General features: G+C 40.2%; 1 protein-coding gene across 1 annotated transcript; it reads left to right on the top strand.

The window, feature by feature from the left end:
- Window positions 1-406, top strand: LOC135713610 (vitelline membrane protein 15a-1-like). Its single transcript, XM_065236741.1, has one exon. It carries the CDS (start codon window positions 68-70, stop codon window positions 404-406), a length of 339 nt encoding a protein of 112 aa, XP_065092813.1. The 5' UTR covers window positions 1-67.
- The last annotated feature ends 17,407 nt before the right edge of the window (window positions 407-17,813 follow it).

Raw genomic sequence — 17,813 nt, 5'->3', positions numbered from 1 at the left:
CGTGCCTTGCAGTGCAGTACCAAGCAACATCCACCGAGGAAATCAACCAACTCAACCAACCATCATCATGAACAAGCTCGTCATCTTGGCTTTCATCGCTCTGGCCGTCGGTGCCCTGGCTGACTACCCGAAACCAGCCTACCACCACGCTCCGGCTCCAGCTCATCATGCTCCAGCTCCAGCTCACTATGGCCACCATCATGGCCATGCAGCTCCAGTGGTCCACACCTACCCGGTGCACGCTCCCCACGCCAAGTGCGGTGCCAACCTGCTCGTCGGATGCGCTCCCAGTGTTGCTCATGTCCCATGTGTCCCAGTTAAGGAACACCACGGATACGGACACGCTCCAGCTCACCACGGATACCGTGCTCCGGAATCCGACGCTTTCGACCAGTTCGAGGAATAAGCGGTGACTCCCCTCGACCACTTCACCCTTCAACTAAAGACTGAGCAGCAGCAGCAGCAGTGAAAAATACTCGATCCGGCTAAGATGCACTAATGGACAACGAAAAACGGACAACGATCAGGATCCTGGTATGGTAGCAACATGAAGAATACTATGTATTGTACAACCAATGAATAAATTGCTATTTAAAACAAATGCTATCGGTGTTTCTTGCGAAGGGAAGAGTTGAGAAAATTGGTACAGAAATCTGCTGGGTTCTTCCACTTTGGATCGAATGGTTTGGTTGTTGAAGTCATCTCTTTACCACTTTCAGCGCTTCAGATGAAGCTTCAAACACTTTGGTCATAGTGAAAAATGACTCATTTGAGTTGCATTTGATCACAATTTTAATCGAAAACTTGAGACTACTTTTGTCAGAATTGAAAATCAAAACTAGATTCTAGTAGAAAAAAATAATCCTGATTTATATTTGATCTTCCATTAAATACCTTAGAGATGACCAATCTGATAAGTGTCAAAATGATCCATATCTTCTATTTCTTTTCTTTTTACAGGTTTACAACAACACTTCATTGATAATTCACTGAAATAACTTTTGAACTTGGTAAGTGCTAACGAATGCATGGTCAGCTGCATCTACATTTTAATCATAGTGCCAAACTGCAATGGTGAGTCTAACAAAAAAAAAAATAATATTATTTTATAAACACCGATAATTTTCCTGTGATCGAACCATGTTCCAGAATGATTTCGGCTCCAAAAATGATCTAAGTGCTTAAAAGCTACTGAATATCTAAAATCAGTAATGTGCTTGACTCGAAGAATCAATAGCTGTTGGCAATTTTTGCGCTGAATGTTTCCAACTTGTAAGGCTTCTCTGTAGATTCTAAGAGTATGCGATACATCGAGTTATTCCGTTTATTTCGCTTCAAATCGGAATTACGCGGAATGTCGCGGAGTATTTTAATGCTGTTGCGCTTATTTATTTTTCCAATGGCAACGATTAATTTTTCAATGCTAACGGAATGTAACGGAATTGCGCGATTTTTGTTGTTGTCTTTATTAGAGAGATTTTTAGTCGTTGGCTAGTTCATCTCTATAAAATTGTTACGGAGTTGGCTTACAATTCTTATGTACTCAAATAGAAGCAATTAAAACAGCTTCCAGTAAAAAGACTAACAATACAGGCAATGAGAAAAAAAAACAATCTGGTGCATCAAAGCTATGTAGGGTTCTGAAAGAGATCGGAGTTCCCCTGTAGGAGGTGTGTAATCCCCCGTCTGGCAGAGATGTCCCGTTAGCCAAAAGAAAGTTAAAATTACCTAAATGTTGTTGTATAACCCAGCGTCCTTGAGGAAATAAATAACTGTCGCTAAAGTGAAAGGTTCGTCCCCCAGTATGTCCCTAACGCTGTTGGGAAGTGCGTACTGTTCCCGTGGATGTTGGTATTGCGGACACAGGCATAGGATGTGTATGGCCTGTCCTAAGACGAGAAACCACCTTCTGGTCCCGTAGTTTCGACATATCCGACAACTTGCTCGTCATTCCTTTATTCATCGGAGGAAGAAGGATTGGGATTGGCTCCACTCTGCTTCCCAGGCTTCCAACATTTTGCTGTGGGATCCATCGCACACTGGGGACAAAATCGAAACAATGTGTTAAAATTCAATAACTTCGGTGCTCGCTAGAACAAGGGACTAAAAAATAGTCATTCTTATAGAAAAAAGTCTCAGAAATCGATTGGAGTGTGTTTCATCTTGGGCACGATAGGGTAAGTTGGGGTTTTTCACAGTTTTGCCCTAAAATCTCCTATTTTGCATGATTTGAATGCTGTATCTCAAGATACCGATGATATAGACGGGTGATTTCTTGGGCAAAGTTGATCAAGAGGTCAAGGACTGTTGGATGATGGACAGAGCAATTCGGAATTCCTTCGCTAGGCGGCGCTAGTGAGCATTCGAAGTGAATATGTTTACGCTGCTGTATCTCAAGATCCTGACTATTTGGACGGATAATTTCTTCGGCAAAGTTGATCAGGAGGTCAAGGACTGTTGGATGATGGACAGAACAATTCGGAATTCCTCCGCTAGGTGGCGCTAGTGAGCATTCGAAGTGAATATGTTTGCGCTGCTGTATCTCAAGATCCTGACTATGTAGACGGATGATTTCTTCGGTCACGTTGATCAGGGGGTCAAGGATTGTTGGATGATGGACAGAATAATTCGGAATTCCTCCACTAGGTGGCGCTAGTGGTTATTTAAAGTGAATATATTTGTGCAGCTGTATCTCATGATCCTGACTATTTAGACGGATTATTTCTCCGGCAATGTTCAGTGGAACACACTTAACACCACGTAAGAACTGCACTACACTGAGCTACTGTCACGCAAGAAACAAGAGTAAACAAATAATTCTTTTGGATTGGGTTTCGATGACGACATTTCACATTTTCGCGTCAAAGTGGTCTTCGTGGTCGAGTGGTTAGCGGCGTCACCCGTCTAATAGCTATTTTGCGTGTGCCATGGAGTGAGGGTTCGATTCCCGCTCCAGCCGGTGGAATTTTTTTAAAAGATTTAATATATACAATAATGACCCGATTTTATCAACCCCCCTTTTTTGAAAATATTTTTTAATATTCTACGAAACCTATGCGCTATTTCAATGGTTTTATTGCACCAAAGTTTACTTTAAACATCGATCAAAAAGATTAATGGAAAAGATTTCGAATTATGGATATAGGAAATTACTGAACAGTAAAAGAATAATGCGTGAAGGGACTAATAAAAGCAGGTGATTACTGTAGTTTATATTTTTATGGATATTAAGAGACCAAACTTGCTTATATGTATTGGAAAAATCCCAATTTATTCACCTATGGTCTGACCCTATTTACACTCAATATGACTACCAAATATTTAAAAATTCTCACGTCATTTGATGTGGCACATGATTGATTTAAAAAAAAAAAAGTCAAATCTGGCCACTTCCCCGGTGCAACCCGGAACATATCCGGATTCAGCAAATCTGGTTCAGGGTACTAGATATCATTGTTATTGAACTTGTTTTCGAATTCTGAGGTAATTTATTGTGTCGCATGATGGGTTTTGAACTTACTCATAAGCTGGTTATTTTTCCTGAGACACTAAGAACTTGTTCCAGCCGTATCTCCGGAATTGTATGACCAATTTCGAAACTATTCCGTAGCGATCTATGTAATTATAATCCCGAGCAAAGTAAAATATCAAATTGATAACAAGTTCTATGACCCGGTCATCACTTTTTTGATAATGTCCTGCAAAATACCTCAGCGACGAAACCTGCCCAAACATGTTCAAGGAGTTACTGTGCATCGTTCTTGATCTATTTGGATGTATATAAGAAGCTCAAGTGACGTTCTAGGTCATCCAAAGCATTCTGTAGTTTAGAACATTTGACAACCAAGGCCTACACAATGTCCTCAGCGTCGAAACTTGCTCAAACATGTTCAAAGAGGTTCTGTACATCGCTCATGATTAGTTTGATGTATATATGATGCTCAAGGTTCACCAAATTGTCCTTGATCTCAGATCAAATAATGTACCAGGTCAGTCATAACCGGTACAAGGCCCTTACTGCCGTGAGATGACAAAGTGACGTAAACGCCACCATGGTCAATTTACTTTTCTTCATATTCATAATCTATACCCTAAGATACACCAGAAAACACTCTCTTCGTGATAAAAATGTGTTTTGGAAGCCTGGAGACAAAGTGACGTAACCATACATTTTCGGAGAAAGAGTAATATGTTTTCACTGTTTCTACTGATAAGTGACGTCCACCATATAAGAATGTTGAAAATTCAAAAGAAGTTTTAAACAGTGAGGTTCATATTTTCCGCTTATTTTTGACATTTTTTAACTGAATGAAAAATTTTCTGGTAAATTTTTGCACCCAGGTCCATGACTATAATGCACATCATTTTCGTTGTAATTGATGGTGTATGAGATGTTCTAGGTTCTCCAAGTTGCTTTGGAGTTCAGATTATTTGATTTACTGGCTCAACCATGAACTGCACGATGTCCTCAGCGACAAAACCTACAAAGACATGTTCATAAAGTTTCTGCGGATCGTTTTTGATTTATTTTGATTTATAATCAAGGTTCTTCAAATTGTCTTGAGCTCAGATCAAATGATTAACCTGATCAACCATAACTGATACAAGGTCCTTAGCAACTAAACATCTCCAAACAACATCAATTTAAGGTGTATTAGAAGTTCTAGGTTCTTCAAATTGTTCTAGAGGTCAGATTATTTGATCTACTGGATCAACTAAAATCTGCTCGATGTTCTGCTGTTCGTTTATAGTTGATTTTGAGGTGTATAAGATACTCACGGTTCTCCAAATTGTCCTTGAGTGCAGATCAAATTCTCATCCAGGTCCACTGATTCAAACCCCTTTGTATTAAAACATCTCCAAACAGGGTTAAACATATCATGCACATTATTTACGTTTGAACTCGATATGTTTAAGACATTCTAGGCTACCATCTCGCATTTTAATTTGATTACATTCATAGATCAAGGGGCCTCCATAAGCTCGGTCGGTAGAGCCTGCGACTATAAAGCAAACCATGCAGGAGGTTGGGTTCAAATCCCGGTTGGTCTAGGATTTCAGATTGGAAAATTTCTCGACTTCCCTGGGCATAGTTTATTATTGTACTTGCCACACAATATACACATGTAAAAATCGAACAGGCTTGGAAAGCTTTCAATTAACAACTGTGGAAGTGCATCTAGAGCACTAAGTTGAGAGTAGGCGTTAAGTTACAGTTGGGACGCAATAGCCAGAGAAGATCATAGATAGCACTAACTAGCGGAGGAATTCCGAATTGTTCTGTCCATCATTCAACAGTCCTTGACCCCCTGATCAACATTGCCCAAGAAATCATCCGTCTAAATAGTCAGGATCTTGAGATACAGCAGCACAAATATATTCACTTTCAATAATCACTAGCGCCACCTAGTGGAGTAATTCAGAATTGTTCTGTCCATCATCTAACAATCCTTGACCCCCTGATCAACTTTGCCGAAGAAATCATCCGTCCAAATAGTCAGGATCTTGAGATACAGCAGCGCAAACATATACACTTCGAATGCTGACTAGCGCCGCCTAGCGGAAGAATTCCGAATTGTTCTGTCCATCATCCAACAGTCCTTGACCTCCTGATTAACTTTTCCCAGGAAATCATCCGTCTATATCATCGGTATCTTGAGATACAGCATTCAAATCATGCAAAATAGGAGATATTAGGGCAATACTGTGAAAAACCCCATTTTACCCTATCGTGCCCAAAATGAAACCCACTCCAATCGATTTCTGAGACTTTTTTCTATAAGAATGACTATTTTTAGTCTCTTGTTCCAGCGAGCACCGAAGTTATTGAATTTTAACACATTGTTTCGATTTTGTCCCCAGTGTGCATCGCTTTATGTTCTGTAGTGGCACTATGTCGGTGTACGGGGGCCAGCTGGTGCAGACCCTACCAGGCTGTCGGTTTCGCTATTTCCTGGGATACCGCAGTGCCCAGGGATCCAGGATAAAGAACCATGTTCGGGGGTGTGGCCTCCACGATATTTTGTATCCAGTCGTGAGTCGGGGTCTCAGATGTAAGGGCTTGTATCACGCTGTACGAATCGGATAGCACCAGTATGGGCCGGTCCCAGGGTGTTGTAACGGCAACAAATATGGCCGCAACTTCGGCGGAGAAAACCGAGCATTGTTTCTGTAAGCTGCTACTCATCGGTGCTGAAATTCCGGCCCCGGCTCGGGAAAGCGATATGTGGGCATGGGTTGGGTAGTCCGAACCTACTAGTTTGGCTGCTGTACAGTGCTGCAGAGTTATCTCCAGCCTTGAACCTGCTCTTGATCAGACTCTCGATGTTTGCCAACTTTTGTCTCCATACTCAACCTTGGCCATGCCAACTCCGAATTGGCAGTCATGCGGAGGAGTCTGTTCCCCTCATCGAGGAGAAAGATCCTGTCATTTCCGGAGGTCATTGCTGTAAAGGCAGCGGCTTTCGTTGCAATCTCTGCGGTTATACCAACAATCAATATGAAACTAACGAATTTATGTTACTTGACTAGCCTATTGGTCCCAAGCAAACGATTAACGTATCCCATTCTAGTCGAAATTCTAGTACTACGCAATGTTTGTTTTGATTCGCTATGAAAGTTTGACAGATAAAATGAGGAGTTATTGGTTTTTCCTATGTTTCGAGGGGTGAATCGATTAGCTTGGGACCGAAGAGGGTATCAGAGCTGAGCCAAAAAGTTGAGCACGTTATTTCGGGACCTTCTAGTCTTAGAGCTACCTCTATGGTTATACGATGGCAGAAGGGCTCGCTACAATGCATGCGGCATCGGCGGGCGTTGACGGAAGAAGACCGGAGACAATCCGAACGTAGGTGTTGAAAGTTGGTGCTAGTATCTGCACGAGCTTTTCGGTGGCGATGCACGTCATCTCAAGACCGTACAGTAGGCGACTATCGATGACAGCACTTGCAACCCGGAAACGATTGTTAGACCGGTGAGGGCGGGAGATAGTGCGGATCAAGTTGATCAAGCTGTGGCAGTCGCTCTTGATCGCCTGAAAGTGGGACCGGTCAACAAGTACCCCCAGCATACGGATCGTCTTCTTCAGTGGTATGGGCTGGCTTTCAACTTTGAAAGGTGGCCCGCTGACACGGTGCCGGGATGGACACACGTGGCACCTGACGCTTTTGGTGGCCGAAAGCTGGAAACCTACCGCGCTGGCCTACCTGGCTACAGCGGAGACTGCTGCCTGTGCCTTGACCCTGTTACGTGCTGCTGTTGGGCCGGTAGTTACGATAAGTGCATCGTCAGCATACACGAAAATGTAAACATGTGTCGGTAGTCTTCCGAAGACTCCGTTCATGGTCACAAGAAAGAGGATAACGGCGATAGCTGAACCTTGTGGGACGTCCGTCTCTTCTCTGAAAAGCTGGGACCTCGTGTTGTCAACTACGACTCTGAAAGGACGATCGGTCAGCAATTTTTCGACAGGCTCCAGTTGACAAGCTGCTCTAAGACGAGGGGCGTTCACGTCCTTTTGAAGGCCTTTGATATATCCAGCCTATCGTTGAAACTCTTGAGGACCTCCCCTAATGTTGCGAAATAAGTTGACGTTCCGTACCCTTGACGGAAGGCGTGCTGTCGATGGTATAGCATGTTTTCGGCTTTAAAGAAATGTTTTAGCCTCCTGTTGACCATTCGCTCCAGGACCTTGGCCATACAGCATGTCAAGGCTATTGGCCGAAACTTGTTAACTTCACGGGTTGTTTCATTGGCTTTTGGGATGGGAATGACTAAGCTCTCCTTCCACGACGCTAGATACGAGTTGGTGAGCCAGAGCTTGTTGGCCTGGCCTGGCGTTGGTAACCTCTTGAGTAGAGGGTACCCGATTTCGTCGGGACCCGCCAACTTTCCGTTGCTGCAGCGGAGGGCATGCTGCAATTCCTGCCAAAAGAATGCCTGGTTGATGTCCGAGTTCCCAGCGTCAGAAGAAACAGTGAAACTTGCGATGGATGACGTCGAAGGCTTAGCTTTCCGCTTGAATTCGTCTTCGTACTTCGCTACAATTGCAGGGTTATAAACCGCTTCACCGTTAATCTTTACGTGGAGCGGTATCATGCGCCGTTTCCCACTTGCCTCCATAAGTCTGCCGAAGACTATGACGAATTCTTTCCTTCCAGAATGTCCATCCAGCTGGTTCGTTTGGCGACACAGATTTCTTGCCAGCATTGATTGTGCGACTCACGGTAGTGACGGAGAGCGTCCTCGTGGTTGGTATGTCCGATAGAAAGGCACTTTACACCGCGAAGTGATTTATGCCGGGCTTTAACGGCTTTCATCGTATCTTCATTCCACCAGCGTAGCGCTTTTCGCCACGGAACGCTGCTGGTCTTTGGGATGGTTGCTATTGTCGCTTCGTATACTACTTCTGAAAAGTCTTCAACTACGCTGTAGCAGGCATGGAAAATTATTTCATGCGTTCATTTACATTCATTTGCCTCTAAAGTTTTTCATCAACAGCATTCCGCAAAATGTTGTTTAGAGCCCGATTCAAAGTAAATTTGGACGCATTTAAGTGATCATAATTAAACAACATACACGGTTGATCAAAACGTCAAACAAAAGGGTATTTATACAGCTTACAAGTTATTACATTTCACCGTTTCGAACGAACTGTCGCACTTTACTTGTGATCGATGCCATCATGATCTGCACAGTCGCTGGTGACACTGTACCGGCGAACTTATTTCACTTTAAACGCATTTGTTGTGCATTTGTCACTTCTTTACCGCATCCTCGTAGTTTTGGCTTGACAATTGCCCAATATTTTTCGATCGGTCTGAACTCAGGGCAATTCGGAGGATGAATCTCTTTGGCGACGAAATTAACATTGTTTGCAGCATACCATTCTAGTACCTCCTTAGAGAAGTGGCAGCTGGCTAGATCCGGCCAAAACATAACATTGGTCTTGTATTGCCGAATGAAGGGTAAAATCCGCTTTTTCAGACACTCTTGTAAACCTTCGACGTCATTGTGTGAGATTTGATGAAAACCTTGGTTTTAAAGCCACAACTGCAGATTCCTTGCCAAATCATTAGTTTTCGAGCAAACTTATCAGCAAAAACAAATGTATACCTGAAAGGGACATCCTCACGACCAGTTGCCAGGTGAAATTTCCGTCCGGGGATTTGTTTATAATCCATTTTGACATATTTTTCGTCATCCTTTAAAATACAGCCATCAAAATTCGTCAAAACTCGTTCGTATAGTAATCGTGCTCGCTTTTTGGCCACTAAATTTTGTTTCAGGGAGCGATTCGGATTTTTACTGGCACAAAAATACTTATATCCTTCTCTTGAAAGGATGTTACGCACGGTGGAAAAGTTGGAATCGTATTGCTTTGCCAAATCACGTATGGAGACACCTTTCTCCTCAACTCTTTATCCCTAGTGCCACTTTTATGATAGATGCGCTGCGCTCTATCTACACTCAGCGTATCCTTGTAACGTTTGATTACAAGACTCACCGTTGACTTTGGGAATTTTAACACTTTTGAAGCAGACTACGAAGGGTTCTTTAGATGTTTGTGCACAATTAATTTTCTTTTCTCAAGTTCCATGATCCGTAATTTCAGGATGCGTAGATCAGTCGAGAAAAACTTTCCACCAATTTCTTTGTCAATGGAACATCAACAAATGCCTGTCAAAAGTTTGTTGTTCCAACCACCAGGGGCGCGGTGGTGTATTAAACCGTGCGTCCAGATTTACTATTAATCACATGAATACATTCACTGAAGAACGGTAGTGGCTTCTGTTCGCTCTGGTTCGTCATGCATAAAAGATACGGATTTGATTTGCTGACAAAAGTTGTAGGTAATGACAAAACCTACAAAAGTCCTATACATTATTTTGAGGAACTCTGTTGATGAAAAAAGTTAGAGGCAAATGAATGTAAATGAATGCACGAAATGAATACAAATGATTTTCCATGCCTGTGCTGTAGTAACAAGGACTGAAAGGCTTCACCATAGCTATTCCAGTCCATTTGTTCATAGCGTCGTCGGGGCCTCCGTGTTGCCATCGGGAAGGTGGCGGTCGAAAGTTGAACTTTGATGGGGTAGTGGTCACTTTCATAGAGATCCATGTTCGCGATCCACTGAGTTTTGCCGGCAAAGCAGCGGCTGACAGCAGAGACGTCGATGGCAGAAGTGTGCCGCCTGTTAAAGTACGTGGGCACCAGAGATGCCAGATTTACAGACATGTCTGTGAATTTACAGACTTTTATTTTTTTCACAGACCTTTTTTTCGTTACAGGCATTTACAGACTTTTAAGTTTTTTCACAGATATTTACAGACTTTTGTAATCAAGGGAAAATTTTAAAATTTATTTGGATACACTGTTTTACATATTTAATCAAATTACTCGTGCGATGCATTTTGCAACGCGCATTATAAATTCGCGCTTTTTCAAATCAATCACACGAACGAGCTGTCACTGTTATAGACGATCATAGTTATAGACCTGTCAATGTGCTGCCATGTTGTATCCAAAACGAACATTTTCCATACGATTTGACGGTTTATTTGGATACGTCAACTCACGTTGGCCGGTCTGTGGCTTCACTGTCTATAGTCACTGTCACTGAAAAAGTGAATGAAACGGACAGTGTGTTTCCATCCTATTCCATCTTTTTATTCGAGAACACCCACCCCCGGATGCAGTTTAAGTGCTGAACGAAGTGGCCATTTTCACCGTTTTGTGCCTGAATAAGAGTCGTAAAAATGTGGAAAAGTGGAGAAAAATAAAAGGAAACCCGAGAGAGAACCATATAACAAACTTTTTCAAAGCATCAGGTAAGCTATAGAGAAGGAAAATAATTAATAATACTAATCATTATGTTGAGTTCCATGTGATTTGAGGTATCGCACGGTGCATTTCGGCGCATGTCTGAATTTGTCCCCTTCCCGGGGGTACCTGGTATATCTGAAAGAGGCCATTGTGATCCCTGGGACTTAATATATCCACCATTGATCTTATAGTAAAATTCTAATGTGATTTGAGGTGTCGCAGGATGAGTTTTTGATATATCAATCTTTTGTGAATTCCTCAGTGGAATCTGGAATTCACATTTTTGTTCATATCTTCGGAACCATAATTCCGATCGGAAAAAAAAATCAATAGCGATCTATGTGGACCTGAAACACATCTTCTGGAACTTGCTCCACTCAAATTGGTCCAGCCATCTCTGCGAAAGTTGAGTGAATTACACTTATACGAACTTACATACATACACACTTAGAAATGAATACCGACTTCGGTAATTTTTCCGAAGTTTCAACAGCAGGCATTTTAATGCATTACTTTTAAAGCTTCTAAACAAAGAAAATAAATAAGGCTGACAATATTTTTAAAATAAAATTGAATGAAACAGCTTCTGAAATGAAGATCGAAGTTTTGCCAAACGTTCAGCTGTTGAAAGTCTGGTAAAAAATTACCGGTACACAGCAAAAAAATAATTTTGATATCACATCAAAGTGGATGCACTACAATCATGTCGAAAATTTCATGTAATTTTTATGACCACATAAATAAACAAATGCAGTAAAAGCAGCGTAATGTCAGTTCATGCATTGTATTAATGATAATTTTGTCCTTTTTAGCAAGTAATATTACACCATATTTTCGACATGATTGTAGTGCATCCACTTTGACGTGATATCAAAATTATTTTTTTGCTGTGTAGACTGTGTATGTTTATGTTACATCAATGTTTAATGTTAGTAGCAGTCTTAATAAATTGAAATATTTTTTTAGTTTACCCTTGAAAAAGGCCACAATAAACGGCCGAAATGTTGGGAAATGCAAATCTAACTATTTGGATTACCCTAGACTGAGAAAGCCATAAAAAGGTCAATAATAATTTCTAAGTGTGTACATACAAACATACTTATAAACACAGATACAGAAATATTTTCCGGTCCCGTTGAGATGAGTCTATTGGTATATGCCATTCGTCTCTCCGGGTCTTGGAACGAAATTGTGTTTTCAAGTGATATCATAGCCTTTCGGTATACCTTGGTGTACGAGAAAGGCAAAAAGGTTGGTCCCAGCTAATTGTGTTATATTTGGTCATGTTTTTCTCCCCGAGGTGTGTAATTATTTTGCAAAATGTAATTAATATGTTTCTTGATATATTCCAATACAAACGATTGCCGTTTGGGCTCAACATCAGTCCAAACAGCTTTCAACGAATGATGTCCATTGCACTCAGTGGATTAAGTCCTGATTGTGCATTTTTATATATTGATGACGTAATTGTCGTAGGTTGTTCAGTTGAACACCATCTGGAAAATTTATGAAAAGATCTGTGTGGTAATTTGAGATGTATCATATTACAACATCGTAACACGACATATATCTTATTTTACAGCTGTATTTGTAAAATCGTTGCAATTAATAATGTATAACACAAATGATAATTTGGCTCTGTAAAGTTTATTCAATTTAAACAATTTAATAATTTTCAAAAAAAAAAATCATTTGTGTTAGTGTTTAGTGCCAATTCATTGTACTTGGCTTCGATGTACAGTACTCTCCATATCTCGATGATCATTATTTCGGTATTGCTTCCTATCTGAATCGTTTCAGCAACCCTGATCCTGATTCATCAACACTTTTTTTTTCAAATTTAAGTGGTGGAAAGTTGAACCTCTCACTAAGATTTGATCGTTCCCCCTCTGCTGGCGTGCAAAAGGACCAGTTCTAAGGCTCTGAACCATTTGGCAGATTATTTTAACTTTTGGTTAAAATTTTACAGATGGAAAGTTATCGATTATTTACCGATTATCGAATTAATGGAAAAATATAATGTGAATTCCCAACCGCGTACTGATTTCATATGTACATCAAGATGTTGGTCATATTAGAAAACAAATTCCTGTAAAATCGCGGAAAGTTTGACTCAGTCTACGAGTTAAATTCGTTTTCAAGAATATGAGTGAACTAATCTCAACTTTGAGTCGACCTCATTTGTGGTGTAATCGTTATTTATCTTTTTATTAATTGCAGGTCTGTTTTGCTCGAACAGGACTTTAACTGACATTTCAAATTTCGCATATATTTCATGACCGCCCCCCCTCCCCTCACATGCATTCAACTAATTTTATGCAGCCCAATTACAGACATTTTTGAAATTCACAGACATTTTGGGTGGTGCTAGTTCAGATCCCCAACCAGGATGCGCGGTTCCGGTAGTTTAGCTATGGCTTCGCTGAGTTGATCGTGCACACACTTAGAAATACCTAATTTTACACGTGATAGAATCAATCTTTGACATAAAGGATGAGACGTAAACGAACATGTCATGTAAAATTAATCGCTCAGAGACTGAAAAGTTCGTTACTCGACGAAAAAAAAAAACGTTTGATTGAGCTTAAATCCGTGTCTATTATGACTTAATTTTAGGTTAAAATTGGCGCTATATGTCAGTTTCAGAGCACCTTAGTTTACATGATTTTTTCTAAGTGTGCAGGTTTGGCAGCCGTCCGCATGTTACTGCATATTACATTCTACCTTCTGCACAGCGAATGACGAGGAAAACACTTCTAAGTTTCATAAAAATGTATCTACATTTGTTACGATTTCACTAAAGCACCCATCCAAAATCAATAGCATAAATTCCACTAAAAACCTTTCTCTCTGTCTGTTCTAGTTGCATTCCGAGCCGAGAAAAAAAAATCAACCATTCCGAACTGACCGCATTTTTCGATTGCAATCTTTTTCAGCCGCCGTATCCGAGTCAGTAGTACCGATGCACTTCCCTACGGCCACACTCGTCTAGCAAGCACCATACCCAAAACTTTGTCGGTATTTATGCAATGCAAAATAAAAGACAAATTGTATGGGTAGGACAACTGACTAGAGCCACAATAACAACGCTCGGTGTGTCGGTCGCTTTCATCGTCGTCCTAGTCGTCGTCCTAGTCGTCGTCCTCGTCGGCGAATTGGCGGAGCATGAAAATAGTTTTGCCCGCTCTGTTGCGAAATAAATAAAATACCGTCATGGGGCCGGTGTTTTCGTTTATGGAATACATTAATTTCCCGGTGCCGCCGAGTTTGTCGTTCAGTGCAGCTGGACGACTGGGGGGGGGAATCCCGCCGCACTGGAATTCTTTTCACAGCGGGAGCTTTCAAATTCTATTTTTTTTTTCTTGTGGAGTCTATATTCGGATTGACCGAAACAAATAGGGGAAAAAGTCAAGCTGATCGATAACAAAGTTAGACCGAAGACCTAATGGAGCATGAAAATGGTTGAAACGGATGGATGGATTAGTCGCTGGAAATGTGACCGCTTGAACTTTTTTTTTTTTGCTTTGGAACGATGGGAATGTAGGGTCCAACGGGGCAATCATTTAGTAGAGTTTCCGCTCTTCAACTAGACAACTTGAGCTTATCAAAAGCATTTTCAGCGCAGTGGCGTTTTTTTTACCGACTGAACAACAAGCGAAAGACAGCCGAGACGCCGACAGGCAAAAGACGATGTACTTCTCAAGTTCAACAACAAAGTACATTTTCCATCCACTTCATGCAGCCACTACTGTGATGCCCTGTAATGGTACCGAGCAGCCGAGAGGGAGAGAAAGACAAATTCAACAAACAGACTTTAGAACTCAAGTGGCCCTGTCCGTCAAGGAGGACATCACGGACCAACCTGTAAGTGATACTTCATTTCAGTGCCGAGTCCTGGGTCCGTCTTCTACTGGTTTGTGATGTAATTTTAACTTGACGCTCAAGGCTACACAGTCAGCAAGTTTCGAAAAGGTGACGGCTGTCGTGCGACGAGAGAGTAAGAGGAAGATGGAAACAAAAGAGACAAATTTGTGTCTTCTACAGGTCATCATTACCTTCATTGTACCTGCTAGGAAAAGAACTCTGATTAATTCAGCCGGTGCTTGCGAATAGCCCTAGGCAAGTAAACCATCTGTCGTCTTTGTGCGGTACTGTCTACTGAAGGAATGCCGTCGAGGTTGATTGTTCGTTTATGAATAGTTAATTGGCGGAAGGGAGGATAACATTATCTTTAACAGTGCCCGGGACCTAAGGACGTGCCGTGAATGGTTGCCCTATTTTGTGTTTGTATGCTTGTGAAACATCATTCGGGAAACTGGACTGATTAAAGTTACGTTTGGTATAAAATTAAATCACAAAAGACGCTTATTCAAACGCACTTTCCTTCTATTGACATATATTGCAGTTTCGGAGGAACTTTATTGTGTATGAAATGTTGCTTCGTTTGTAAAATTGGTTAATATGATTCGTCTTCTTCATTTTGGCTGTATTACATCCCCATTAGAACTTTACGCTGGCCCTTAACTTACCGTTCTTTGGGCACTTCTACAGCCGCTTTCTAGGCCTTTACCATTTTTGCATTAGACCAATTCCACGCCAAATCGGTCAGTCCCCAAACTTTACTAGCTTCGATCTGGATGATACTTGGCACATATTTTCAGTATGATAGACCAAGTATTTTCCGCAGGAGAGGAGACCCTTTGGACTCAAGGGTAATTTTTGAAAAGGGCCTATGTGTTTTTGCACACATACTTTAAAAAAATGTGGTTCGAAAACAGTTGGTTGTAGAAAAAAAAAAATACTAAGAAGGAGTTGTAGAAAACTAATAAGGCTTTATAAAAAAAATATACACGGAATTTTTTTTTTCGTTTTTTACAAAAATATTTAAAAATAACCTCAAAATTCAAATAACAAAATAAACATAGGGGAATTTACGTATTCTCGGCAACCTAAGCAGCGACCTTCTTTCTATAGTCTTTTTCTTTATGGAACGCACACATGTGCAATATTGGTTTGTTTACAATCTTTTGCTGCCAGCTGCTCTTACAATTTCAGTCGAAAGAATTGTCAAAAACTGTTTTGAAACGCTTTTACAAAGCTCCAATCTTCTCTAGTGGGAGCGAGTATTGTCGGCAACCAGTTTTTCTTCGGCAACCGTACCATTTGAACTGCATGTAAATCTGCTGTTCTATTATCGGCAACTCGAAATCAGCTACAATTTGTAGTGCGTGTGTTTCATTTCAAGAAAACCCTGCTAGATTGCTTTTTCTCAGTGGTAAAAATATAGTCAAATTGAAGCTGAAAGCATAAAGAATTGTTTGCATGCATTCAGCGAAGTGTTTTCGTAAGAAAATCCAGTGAAAATAGTGTTTCAATTTGGGTTGCCGAAAATAGTCTGTCATGCCGAAGCCGTCATTTCCCCTATTTTTTTTTTAAATTTTTTTAATAAAAACTTGAATAGAAATCAGAAGTTTTGAAAACAACTCCAGGATGAACTAACTTTTAATAAAAAAGTTTTTCTAAGAGAAACTTTTAAGGCATTTTTGAAACTTTCATTATTTGCGGCAAAATGTTCAGTTTGATGTCAGTATATGATTATAAAAATCATTTAAAACGATAGTGCTCATAACGATAAACTTCCTAAACGTTACCGTTTTCGAGATATTTCAAATTTACTTTCATCATAATCATTTTTTGTAGAAAATATGCCCTTTTCGTAAGTTATACGTGATTTTCCATCAAATATGATAAGTTTTGCAAGATATGCATGTACTTACCTTCAACTAACCCTTGCACCAATAGACTATTGGAAAATTTGTTTTATGCTTATAAGATAAATAAGATAAATAAATGAAACACCCATGCGTTTTTATTTGCATCTTACATTTATGACTTTCGATCGTCTTTAATAATAATAATAATTTGTACATAAACCTTTTCGTTGGATATATTTGTATTAGATGAACTTTTGATTGGCATGTTTTTATATGTTATGAATGGTACGTTCTTCGTCATTCGAAATAGTTTCGCTGATATTTTATTTTCGGAAATCGGAACAATACAGTGATATTTTCTTGTACCTGGGATCGTTTTGGCCTTTTCAAAAATGCTTTTCCTTTCTGCAGCCCCCTGTTCGTATTCCTTTTGTGACACAAAACAAAATGACCTTTTTGTTAAATAATCATTACTCTTCTGGTTAGCCCATGCATATAACTCTGCTGCACTTGTGATTGGATGTTCGTGTTCTACAGCCACACTTGCGTTCCTTGCCATTCGTTTTAATGTGCCACCAATCGCGTCACATGGTCCCTTGCCATGCGAAGTTGCAAAAAAGTGCCATTCAACATCAATATTGTACTTCGTTTTAAATTTACAAAGACTTGCAAAAATTTTGCAATTTTTATATTGGGATGCAGCTCCATCAGACATAAACATCGCTTTTTTTACTTGTATATTTGTTTGCAAAAAGGTCAGTAATTTTGAAATAAATACTTGCACCGCAATTGTATCGTGTTTGAAAATTTCAGAGATTACGATCAAACTTAAATTTTTAATTATACCTGATTCTGAATAATAAATGCAAAAAGGATTAATACTAGCTTGTTGATTATTCCAGTAACTACTTTGGGCAGCATCTTGAAGAACAAATGAATAATTTTCGGAAAAATCACAAATTATGACAACTTCTCCATTTTTAAGAGTATTTTTTGTATTTCTCAAGAAACTAGACTGCTGAGTTTTAATATAATCATGGGATACCAGTTTTTCCAACTTTTCGCAAAAATAAGGACAAATCCATCTACTGGTTTTACAAGTTTCTCTAAACTACATCGATCAGTTGAAACTCATTGTTCAAAACATATTTCAGACATACCCTATTCCTCGAATTTTTCTGAAAAACTTCTTTCAAAATCTGAGAGACCTGGACAACGTTCGCATTCGCGGAGATAACAATGTTTAGTTCTGGATCTGCATAATATTTCTTC

Source organism: Ochlerotatus camptorhynchus, unplaced genomic scaffold, assembly GCF_037179485.1.
Source record: "Ochlerotatus camptorhynchus isolate MF236.1 unplaced genomic scaffold, CSIRO-AGI_Acam_v1.1 ptg000574l, whole genome shotgun sequence".
NCBI lineage: Eukaryota > Metazoa > Arthropoda > Insecta > Diptera > Culicidae > Ochlerotatus > Ochlerotatus camptorhynchus.
Note: the sequence above shows the minus strand (reverse complement) of the source record. Positions and strands in the feature narration are given on the sequence as shown.